Source organism: Miniopterus schreibersii (genome assembly GCF_964146895.1).
Source record: "Miniopterus schreibersii genome assembly, chromosome: 1".
NCBI lineage: Eukaryota > Metazoa > Chordata > Mammalia > Chiroptera > Miniopteridae > Miniopterus > Miniopterus schreibersii.
The window spans coordinates 79,617,607-79,630,348 of NC_138101.1; the positions used below are offsets into that span (position 1 = coordinate 79,617,607).

Below are 12,742 nucleotides of genomic sequence, written 5' to 3' on the forward strand. Positions count from 1 at the left end.
CTACATCATTGAATTTTATTCCAAAAACATTGGAAGGGCTGCATAAATTCCCTATATGAAGTAATTTACTCAATCACTTTATCCACTTTTGGATAGTTAGGATGAATCCAATTGTGGATGAATCCAAAGCCATGTCTTAATTTGTTTTATGTAGATTTTTTCAACCAGATACACAGATAATCCTTTAACTTTTTATACCTCATAAAATTAAACAGGGATTTTCCCTTTATTTTTCCTTAGGTGTACAACATAATGATTTGATATTTGTATATATAGCGATTACAGATACTATTGAAATAAATGTCTTTTTATATAAATTCTTGTCCAGATTCCTGCTGATTTCTTTAGGATGGACAGATTCGAAGAAAAAGTACTGGGCCAAAGGGTTAACAACTTAGTGGCAGTTCTTCATGAGGGTTGCCAAGTTATTTTTTCAGAAAGGCTGAGACAGTTCTATACCACCATCTTACCCCACCTTTGTGGAAATGAAATATTTTAAGTTTTTACATTTGCTAATATAATGGGTAAGTTTTGTCTGTTTTGTTTTAAACAATAAACAGGAAATTACCTACATCATTGCCTTTCAGCATCCTGGAACCCAAAAGCAGTAGCATTCCCAAAGCCATGTCTTAATTTGTTTTATGTAGATTTTTTCAACCAGATATACAAATAATCCTTTAACATTTTATGATCTCATAAAATTAAACAGTGATTTTCCTTTTTTTTTACCCGTAGGTGTACAACATAATGATCTGATATTTGTATATATTGTGAAATGATCACCACAATAAGTCTAGTTAACATCTGTCACCATACATAGTTACAGATTTGTTTTCTAGTGATAAGAACTCTTAGTAACTTTCAAAATACACAATATACTATCATTAACTGTAGTCACACTATTGTACATTGTATCTCCATGACTTATTTCTTTTATAACTAGGAATTTGTACCTTTTGACCAGCTTCACCCATTTTGCCCTCTTTCCGCCTCTGGGAACCACCAATATGCAATCTGTTCTCTGTATTTATGAGCTTGTTTTTGTTTGTTTGTTTGTTCATTCATGTTTTAGATTCCACGTAAGATACTACTATGGAATTTGTCTTTCCAGTCTCTTTTTTGACAATACCTGTTCATTCCTTACTATAAACAATTGTAAATTATTTACTTTTCTTCCCCACTCAACTCTATTATCTCATCACATTACTATTCTTAATGTTTACTTTCAAAATGTTAAATGTTCTTTTGTATCTGTTACATGATTTTTCAAGTTTAAGTGATATATTTTGACTTAAGTGGTGAAATGTGAAAAAGACAAAGAATTCTAATTTTTACCAAAAGTAAGTAAAATAAGCATCAGCACAGTTGGAGCAACTGGTAAGTGATTATTCAGGGGAATGACAGAACATAAATATGGTTGGCTACCTCAAAAAAATTGCATAAAAGATATAAAAATAGAAATGCCCCCCCCCCATATATCTTTAGAGAATACACTACTATGCTTTGCTTTGTGGACTCAAAGGAAAGAACTAGACATAAAGAAAAATGGTCAGATGTTATGTACAGGTAACTTTTAACATTCCCTTTACAAACTGATAGTTCTAATGTCTCTCCTTTCTAGAACCTACGATTCCACTAATTAGGTTATGAAGACAGTCAGTGAAAACAAAAAAGAAGTAATACACACCTCTCCCTCTTCTGACATTAGAGAATTCCTCACTTTCCCCACCCCGTTTCTCACGGTGTGGCGCGCCGCTGTTACTTCGTCCATCTTCTCCTCCATGCTTTACTTCACCTTTTCCTTCGACTGCTGCCACCTGCATCTCCCCAATATTGCCATTTCCAGGAAAAATTTGAACATCTTCAGGAAAACCAGAATTTTCCAAGGGCTTATTGGGATCACCACCCAAGTAATATCGAAATGGTCCATTGTTTGATGTAAAGCTATCTAAAGACTACAAATTTAAAAACACTTAGTTAAAAGCTACAAACAAATTATACACTACAAAGTTTTCTTAATAATAGGTTACTGTTTTTATAAAATGTTTTTTCATGTTATTACAAAAATATTATTTTTCTAAAAAATTTCTTCAATTCATATTCTGCCTCCTATATGTAAGGGGAAATGGGATAGAAATGAATCATCCATGAGCAAAGAATTGAGAAGTTACGGCAATAAATTATTCTCATGAGTCACTCATTCATCCAAGACACATTTAAATGTCTACTTTTATCCTAGTTACTATGCTAAAATCTAAAGGTAAATATGAAAAAAGAGATAGAATCTCTGTCTGCAAGAGACTTCTAGTCTTAGCAAGAGAGAGAATATTATTACAATATAGTTTGACAAGCGTAATGAAAAAGATATACAAAGGGTGCCATGGGAGCTCACAGGAGGGGTGCCTAATTCATATGGGGTTGGGTACAGGCTTGGTCGGGATAGCCTTCCTGGAAGAAATGATATGAACTAAATCCTGAAGAACAACATAGGGAGGAGGCAGCCATGTGAAGACGGAGGCAGAGACTGGAGTGATGCAGTCACAGGTCAAGGAGCCCCTGTGGCCACGAGAGCTAGATGAGGCAAGAAATTAATTTCCCCTGGAGCCTTAGGAGGAGCACAGCTCTGCCAACATCTTGATTTCAGACTTCTAGCCTCCCTATACTTCTAGAACTATGAGAGAAAAAATTTCTTTTGTTTTATGTAAAAAAAACCCAAAAAAACAAAATTTGAAGAACAGATGACTATAAGCCAATTCAAAGGTATGGTAATGATGACAGCACCTACCAATAACGTAGTAGTGGGATAGAGGATGATTTGAGAACTTCTGAGGTTACATAATCTATAAGACTTGAACAATGAATGTGGGGAGTAAGAGCAAGGAAAAGACTAGATGGTTTTGTGATAGTCACCAAAAGAAATATAGAGGATAAGGAGGTTTCAGGGGACAAAAAGAGACAATGGTGTATAGTTACAAATAAGTAAAAAATTGAGATTCGTAGGCAAGATATCTAATAGGGCAGTTAGAATTCAGAATAGAGATACATGTTGGAGATAGAACATGGAGAGTCATTAGAAGGTGAGTGATGGCTGAAACCAAGGTAGTAATAATTAGGGATACATGCCTGAAGAACAGCAAATTTAAGGGGTCGACAAGAGGAAGAAGAACTCGCAGAGGAAGGCTACAATGGGCCAAGAAGTATAAAAAGAAACACTTAAAAAATGGTGTAATGGAGGCCAAGAAAGTATTCTCAAGGACAAAGTAGCTAATATTGTTTAATGATATTCAAGTGAGATGGGAAATGTAAAGCATCCACTTAAATTAGCAACAAAGGCATGTTGGCATATATCTGAAGTGAGTCAATACCATGAATGAACACAACCGACAGAAAGCCTGGCTGTAACGGGGAGGGGGGAGATAAGGCAACGCTTAGAAGGCATCATAAGGTTGGGAGAGGATTTTCTTTTAAAGATGGAAGGAATATGAATAGCTTGAGAAAAAAGAACCAGAAGAGGGACACTGGTTGGAAACAGTCTGGAAGATATAAAATATGAAGGTCCCCAAAGAGGTGGGAAAAAATATGATACATATTAGAGAAACTGGCCTTAGATGGGAAGGTCTTCCACTGAGGTGGAAGAAAGGTGGCAAAGGCTGAATGGGTGTAGCTTATAGTCAGTAAGTCAAAGACAGAAGTGTCCAGGCGTGAAGCTGGAGGAGTTACAACCTAATGGCTTCTATCTTCTCAGTGAAAACAAAATCATTTGATGAAAGCAAGGAAAAGTTGAAATGGGACTAATGAGTACCAATCCCCTACCCACATCTCCCATCCTGGTAGAACTCTAGCTTCTTATGCTTTAGGAGCTCCTCAAAGTGTGGTCTGCAGACCAGCAGCAGCAGCATCAACTGAAAGCTGGTTAGAAATGTAAATTCATGGGTCCCACCCCAGACCCACTAAATGAGAAACTCTGGGGCTCAGGCCCAAGAATCTGTGCTATAACAAGCTCCTCATTAAAAGTTGAGAAGTGCTGCTTAATAGATAAGGAGAATGTATAAAACAAAGGGGAAAGAAAAAATCTAAAATGTTGCTTTCTCATTTTTTTATCTTAAAAATCTAACTCACCTGACAACTAGTATGCATTGGAATTCTGGTTTGAAATATCAGAATTATATATATAAAATATTTCATATCTTCAAGTCTCTATTCCAGTTTCAGAACAGTACTTCCAAACCATTATCTATTCCATGAAGTGGTTTATTTTCAGCTTCTGCAAAGCAGTAACTACTAATAATTTGGCCTTTCAAAATCTCAACCTTTTAGAAAAGGGTCTATAAGTTATTCAACTTATTTAAACAGCACTGTGGAATAAAAAAGTGACTTTCTTTTCAACAGTATTTTGTTTGGTGAGATGAGGCCCTTGAAAGCATGAGGTCGTCCATCACCTCAGAAATTTAGTAAAACCAATGGGATATAGTGCTTTCAGAACACGAGCCCTCTGGGAAGGACAGGAACCAAGAAAATATTATGTACAACAAGGTAAAACCATTACTATGATTTTCAAAATGTAGTGGTATTCACAAACCAGTACCACAATCCTGAAAATTAAATTCTAACATTACATTTTTAAAAATAATTTCTTACAGATTATCGGTTATAGATAAAGAAGTTAAAAGTAATATTACTTAAGAATGAGTTTAGTCCTGGCTGGTGTGGCTCACTGGTAAGAGTGTCAGCCCAAGCACTGAAGAGTCATGGGTTCAATTCCCGATCAAGAGCATGTATCTAGGTTGCAGGTTCAATCCCCGGCCCCAGTCAGGGCGCGTGGGGTAGGCAACCAATTTATGTGTGTCTCTCACATCGATGTTTCTCTCTCTCTCTCCCCCCTTCCCTCCCACTCTCTCTAAAACTCAATGGAAAAAATATCCTCAGGTGAGGATTAACAGAAACAAATAAAAAAACAAAATGAGTGAGCTTAGATTAACAATAGGTCAGGTAATAAAACAAGATCTTAATTATACTAGCAGATTGGCTAATACCTCAATGGATAAGAAAAGATGAAGCTTGAGGACAAAATAAATAATGGCTCTTTAGAACACATTATTCTAGAAGTCATAAGAAAGCACAGCAAAAGGAATTCATTACGAAGTGTTAACTGAACTGCAGAGCAATAATGATGGTACGATTGTATGTTCACATAATTAAATTCAATGTTCTTGTGGAAGAAGGAAAGAAAACCATGACAGAGGCAACATAAGTTAGAAAACCATTACAGAGGCAACACGAAAAAGAAACATCGAACTATAATGCTCATTTTTAAACTTATTATGGAAAATTTCAAACATACTACAGTACCAATCACTCTGTTTTAACAATTATCACTTCAGGGCAACTCTTGTTTTAGTTTACCTATGACTCTCATGCCCATCCCCAGTGAATTATTCTGAAACAAATCCTAAACATCGTATTATCAGGTTAAACACTTTATTGCAATGAGATAAATATATCAAAAAAACTTAAAACATAATTTACTTTGTATGTATGTATGTTGTGGGTAGGGAAATGCTTAACTACTACATTCAAGAGGCAATTATAAAACTTTTAAAAGTACTTTTATAAGTGGAAAATACAAGAAAGAGAAAATGGTCAAATCATAATAGACAAAGAATAAATGTGATATTAGTCCACAAAAAGAACTTGGAAAAACACCTTGATTCTCAAGGACTCCAAAATTGATCATAGAGATTAAATATATTTTTAAAAGAACCCACCTAGGAAATTTGTGGCTGACAACCTATAATTAACCTAGACTCGGTGAGGATGGGTGATGTGGTGGGGCTGTATCTTATCTAAGAAAGTTTCCTTCAGGAAGGGACATCTGCATTAGGGTTTAAAGGATGGACAGGAGTTAACTCGGTGTATGAGGCAGTGAATGGTGAATTACATTCCAGCAAAATTAATGCAAATATGCTGGTGCTGGAAGAGAGAAGGGAAAAGGACTTGACGTATTAGAGGAACAGAGAAGACCAGGGTGGGTATGAGCAAAGCCCAAACATAAGAGTGGTGTGCACAGAGGCTAGAAAAGTAAGTAGGAGCCAGATCAGGCAGAGCCCCATGAAGAATTTTAGTCTATCAACTGATTTATAGAGAATATAGGAGCAAACCTAGAATCTAGTAGCCAGATATTTACTATGATTAATCTCATCCAGTCTTCCCCAATCAAATCTTTAAAACAGAAAAGTAGCCTGGCCAGAGTTGCTCAGTGGGTTGAGCATTGTCCTATGCACCAAAAGGTTGACGTTTCAACTCCAGTCAGGGCACGTACAGAAGGCAACCAATCGATGTTTCTCTCTCACATTGGTGTATCCCTCTCTCTCTTCCCCTCTCTGTATCATCAATAAATAAATAAAAATTTTAATTCATGTAGTTTTAACTTTTTTCAAATGTTAGCTTCCAATACTGAATCTCAATTAACTAAAATTTGAAAAGTATTTCAACCAACTTTCAGTTCAACATATTAAAGTCAATATGAAGAACTGATTTGTTTGAAAATTATTTGATTTTCTTAAATGTTAATCAATGTTTCAAACACAGGAACTAGCATAAGGAGTTTACTGTCTGCCTCCCCATCTCACCTCTCTCAGAATATTTACAAATATATACAAATATTATAAGTTATAATAGTTAAGTTTTTTTTTGAATATTCAGGAACTTAATATACTTTCTAATTCACAATAAATAATTTAAAATACAAATGTTTAAACATTTTAAAGGTATGTTTTCAAAGTGATGAACAGCATGTACATCTGGTATTAACAGACATACCACTTTGAAAACTTACCAATTAAAAAAATGACATTTTTACCTCTTCCTGTCCAAGTTGCTCCATGGAATCACAGTAAACTTCACTGTCTGAATCACTTGTCAAATGCTGAATTCCTGAAACATCTTCAACATGATCATCATTTATATCTAAATATGAATAAATGCCCAGGTAGAATAATTACTCTCTAACTGAAGAATAAATGCATTTATTCTGTTTTCAAAATTTATTAGCTTTATATTATTTTCATACTGGGAGACAAATTTGATTTACCAAGCCACATTTTTTTTTCTTTTAACTTAAGAAAATGTTAAATTTAGCTGATAATTTTTATTTGAAAAGATATCAAAGTATTTTATCATGGAATTATACAAAACCTTATAGACCTCAATAACCTTATAAGAGAAAAATGAATAGCAGCTAGGAAACATAAATTTGGATGCAACTACTGCAAGTTTAGTTGTAACATTTAGAAATTATATTTCTTGGTTTCTTGGCTGAATTGTAATAATGGTAATAATTCAACATGTACATATTATAGGCTCACCCCTAGAGCCCTAAGATATGAAAAGAGTATAACTTACCTTGCTGATTGGAGAACAGAGGCATAATATAATAAGAGGTTTAAGTTAAAAGAAACATAAGGAATAAGAGTAAAACTCAAAATTCGCCCTGTGTGGTGTGGTTCAGTTGGTTGGAACGCCAAAAGGTTGCAGTTTTGATTCCAGATCAGGGAACATACTCAGGTTGTGGTTTGATCCCTGGTTGGGGAGCGTACGGGAAGCAATCGTTCAGTGTTTCTCTCACATCAATGTTTCTCTCTCTCTCAAATCAATTAAAAAATTTTTCAAAATTTTATTTTAAAATGCCATATAAAAACAATTTAGTGCTGGCTGGTGTGGCTCAGTTGGTTGGGCATCGTCCCATACTCTGAAAGGTTGCCGGTTCAATTCCAGGTCAGGGCACATGCCTGGGTTTCAGGCTCGATTCCTGGTTAGGGCGTGGAGGAGGCAACTGATCGATGTCACGCTCTCACATAGATATTTCTCTCTCTTTCCCTCTCCTGTCCTCTCTCTCTAAAAATCAATTAAAAAATCTTAAAAAAATTTTTTTAAATCTCAATAAAAACATAAAAGCCCTGGCCCTAATTCACTGTCTTCCAAAGATATGGACCCTTAGAATATAAATAAACTCTTAGATACTACTGAGCAAGAGATTTTAAACTCTAAATTACTCCTAATATCCTGACATTATTAAAAGAACATCTTATTTATAGGAAAGAGGCTCGACAAATAATAATTATGGGAGAATACCTTGGTGAGCACAGACAGCAGTTTTTCCAGTTTGCTCCAAGTTTTGATCTACAGGCTTTACTTCTTCAGTGCTTCTGCCACTCAGGGAAGAACTGGCATGGATATCGTTCTGTACATCCTGAACAACGCTGTCTTTATCATAGCCATTAGCAACAATGATGTCCAAACTCTTGTGCTCTGTGGATTTCTTCATCATCTTTTCTTTTATGTGAAAATGGAGAGATTCATAAAAGTTCACATTAAGTCAACTGCTGTATACTATGTTCTGATATCAAGTAGTCATTTCTTCAGCCTAACATAATCTCTTTGAAGGGTTTCCTACTTGGAGCAGAGAGATGGGGTGCTCCTAGAAAACGGGTGTTTTATATGCTGAGAACTCACACAAACTGTGTTGGTTTCAAAACTGCTTTAGTGCCCTGTGAATTTTCTAGAACCTCCATTAACAGATCATCTCTCAAGGTCTTCACATTCTCTCAGCATAGGCAAATTGTTCTATGAGACCCAGCAGTACATAGTGGCACATACAGCCAATAAAAAGATCCTTCAAAGAAGGTATTATTTGTCATACCTTAATGGAACAAGAAGGCAAAATTAAGTTGTGCAGTTTGTTTTAGTGTCTTTCTGACTCCCCTTTCTAAAACAGTCTTACCAAGAATCACTGGTACTCTTACTAATAAGAACCCCCCAATTCAGGGCCCCATGATTCCAATCTTCCTTCTTCATTAAAACTTCTGCCTGGCCCTGGCCAGTGTGACTCATTTGATTGGAGAGCCATCCTGTGCACTGAAAGGTTGCCAGTTCAATTCCCAGTCAGGGCACATACCTAGATTATGGGATCAATCCCTGGTGGGGGCCCATACAGGAGGCAACCAATTGATTTCTCTCATACATCGATGTTCCTCTCTCTTCCCCTTTCTAAAAAAAAAAAATTTCCTCTGGTTTAAAAAAAACAACAAAAAACCTTCTGCCTGTATCCTAGTCTCTGGATTCCACTCTATTCTTTTTTATTATTATTATTTTTAAAATATGTTTTTTATTGATTTTAGAGAGAAAGGAAGGGAGAGGGAGAGAGAAACAAAAACATCAATGAAAGAGAAACATGGATGGGGTGTTTCCTGCAAGTGCCCACTGGGGATGGAGCCCGCAACCAGAGCATGTGCCCTGACCGGGAATCAAACCAGAGACCTCTTGGTGCACCGGTAGACACTCAACCACAGAGCCACACCAGCTGGGCTCCACTCTATTCTTGACAAGATGGTCAGTTTGATTGTCTCCTCTCCTTGGTAACATATGCATATTCATACTGGAAACAATACACTAAATGAATATATTTCTAATGCAGTATTTCAGGCATTACCTTTGGAAGAGTGACCTATTCCTTTTTTTTCTTTATTTTATTGCTCAGGTACTACAGACGTCCCTATTCTTGTTAACCTTCAATGGACATCTATTCCATCTATGCATACAGCTGGCTGTCCCTAACTCTGTAGCCCTTTTGGTCCACAACAAACCTGATTATAGGGTCACCATTCCCACCATTTCCATACAATGCCAAATCAGCCAAAGTCTCTCCATATCCTTTTATCTCATTTAAAATTATTATCCCATCATACAAAGATTACCATTATCACTTTGTTCTGCTCCTTTCACTTCTTCTCGGGCCTCTTCTTCCTCAGACTCGGCTCCACTATCACTGCTTTCAGCTTTACCATTAACAGTTTTGGCATTTGGAGGAGAAGTTAGAACATTACCAAGACCTAAAATATAAAAATGACCATTTAATCTCTAATGATATAACATCCAATAATGCTGTGATTTAAAAATAATAGAATAAGCCTGGCCAGGCTGAGCATCAACCTAGGATCCAGGAGACAGAGGTTCGATTGCCGGTCAGCGCACATGCCCGGGTTGTGGGCTCGATCCTCAGTCCGGGGCATGCAGGAGGCAGCTGATCAATGACTCTCTCATCATTGATGTTTCCATCTCTCTCTCCCTCTCCCTTCCTCTCTCTGAAATCAATAAAGATTTTTTTAAAAAATAATAAAATAATTTTGAAGTAAACAGATTCTGATATATAATTATAGTATTTTTCTTTGACTAGAAATATTACATATATTACATAAATAAACTCCTTCAATTGACAGTTTATAATAAAAAGATAAAGGAATATTAAGACCTTTCTGAACAAGATAGAGGATAAATTATTTTTAAGTTACCATCAATCAAAATAGTAAAGCTAGAGATGAATGATCTTCGTACATGGTAAATGAAGAGATAGTTGCTATATGCTAGCATACTGTAAACATATTATTTTTGGCCCTAACAATAATCATATCAATATTATAGTTGGACTACATTAAAAAAAATTTCCTTTTATTACCTTTAGGGTTTCAAGGGCACAACTTATTTTTTTTCTTTTGCCCAACTTACATCTTTATATATAAGCTTTTTTAAAAAGAAGTATCAGTTAAATGCAACCAATCATTTAAAAAGGCAAATAGTCCTATTGCCCCAAAGTCAGACCTTGGGAGTAAACACAACAGAGCTTCTCAAACAATATGCATAGTAATCACCTGAGATGTAGTTAAAATGAGGATTCTGAATCAGTAAGTGTGGGCTGATCTAAGATTCTGCATTTCCATAAAGCTCCCATGTGATGCTAATGCTGTTGGTTACTGGACCTCATTTTGAGATACAGGGAATTACATTCCCATCAACTCTTTAAGATACTGAAAGACCTCTTAAGTAGCTACTGGCCAAAAACAGTAGTCTTCCTCCATAAACTTTTGGGCTTTATTTTCACTTATACAAATGCACTGTGGATGCTTCTCTGCATTACAAATAACATATTAAATTTCAAAATCTCCATGCATCTTAAACAGACCTATATTCTTTTTTTAAATTTTTCACTGAATTTATTGAGGGGGCATCAGTTAATAAAATTATATAGGTTTCAGGTGTACAATTCTATAATACATCATTTATATATTGTATTATATGTTCACCACCCAAAGTCAAGTCTCCTTCCATCACCATTTATCCCCCCTTTACCCTCTTCTACCTGCCCCCATCCCCTTTCCCTCCGGTAATCACCATACTGCTGTCTGTGTCTATGAATTTTTTGTTTTGGTTTGGTTTTTGCTCAAACCTGTCACCTTTTTCACCCAGCCTCCCAAACCCCCTCCCCTCTAACAGCTGACAGTCTGTTTTCTGAGTCTGTTTCTATTTTGTTTATTTTATTCATTAGATTCCACATACAAGTGAAATTATATCGTATTTGCCTTTCTCTGACTGGCTTATTTCACTTAGCATAATACTCTCCAGGTCTATCCAAGCTGTTACAAAAAGTAAGATTTCCTTCTTTTTTACAGCCGACAAGTATTCCATGGTGTAAATGTCCCACAGCATTTTTACCCACTCATCTACTGATGGGCATTTGCACTGCTTCCAAATCTTGGCTATTGTAAATAATGCTGCGGGATGCATATATTCTTCCGAATCAGTGTTTCAGATTTCTTCAGATATATTCCCAGAAGTGGAATCACTGGGTTCGGACTTTAAATATTCTTATTTAAGTCTACCTAATTAATGAAACAAAAGACTAAAAATTCAACTCTATCCTAGGCATTGTGTTCTATTCTCTCTTAGAGAATCATGGTAGGAGCATAGTTCCTGAATCTCCCTTATTCTCCCAACAACCAGAAAAAGCAAGAATAACAACAATTAATAACAACAACAGAAATACCAAAAGGCCCTGGCCGGGTAGCTCAGCTAGTTAGAGTGTCGTCCTGATATGCCAAGGTGCAGGTTCGATCCCCGGGCAGGGCACATACAAGAATCAACCAATGAATGCATAAATAAGTGGAACAACAAATCACTGTTTCTCTCTCTCCCTTCCTTTCTCTTAAACTCAATTAAAAAAAAAACACCAAAAGAAAACAAAAATAAACCCACACCAAAAAACAAAAACACACACCAGTTACAGACATCAACAAAACTAAGTAACAGGGAATACCCCGAATCCCCATCAAATGAATAGCTGTCAAAAACTAATTGACAGCAGCAAAAACAGCATTACAACAGTCCTGTAATAAGAGTTGTAGAAAGCAGAGAATTACTAGTGAGCTTACTACACATCCAAAAATCAATTAATGTAAAATACCATATTAACAGACTAAAAGACAAAGGCCACATGATTATGACAACAGATGCAGGAAAAGCATTTGACAAAATCCAACATGCTTTCATGATAGTAATGCTGAAGAAATTAAGAATACAAGAGAATTTCATCAATCCAACAAAAGGCATCTACGAAAACTCACAACTAGCATCCATCCTTAACATAAAGACTGAATTTTGTGCTCCCAAACTAATGAACAAGACAAAGATGTCTGCTTTTTTTTTTTTAATCCTCACCCGAGGATATTTTTTCTATTGCTTTTGAGAGAGAATAGAAGAGAAAGAGAAAGAAACACTGATGTCAGAAAGATACATCAATTGGTTGCCTCCCACATGCGCCCAGGCCAGGGCTGGGGGTCGAGCCTGCAACAGAGGTACGTGCCCTTGACCAGAATCAAACCCGAGACCCTTCAGTCCATGGGCCAACGCTCTA

At 36.1% G+C, this 12,742-nt stretch overlaps 1 protein-coding gene across 7 annotated transcripts in view; it reads right to left on the bottom strand.

Moving 5' to 3' along the window:
- Positions 1 to 12,742, bottom strand: part of ACBD5 (acyl-CoA binding domain containing 5) — a gene marked incomplete at its 3' end in the record, with an annotated part of 44,669 nt that overhangs the window by 14,987 nt on the left and 16,940 nt on the right. For all 7 annotated transcript variants that reach the window (XM_081143907.1, XM_081143904.1, XM_081143905.1 and 4 more), the window contains 4 exons: positions 9,753 to 9,887; positions 8,131 to 8,331; positions 6,860 to 6,966; positions 1,688 to 1,955 (listed from right to left, as the gene is read on the bottom strand). In XM_081143907.1, coding sequence (XP_081000033.1) covers positions 1,688 to 1,955; positions 6,860 to 6,966; positions 8,131 to 8,331; positions 9,753 to 9,887 — 711 coding nt within the window. The remainder of the gene's footprint in view (positions 1 to 1,687; positions 1,956 to 6,859; positions 6,967 to 8,130; positions 8,332 to 9,752; positions 9,888 to 12,742) is intronic.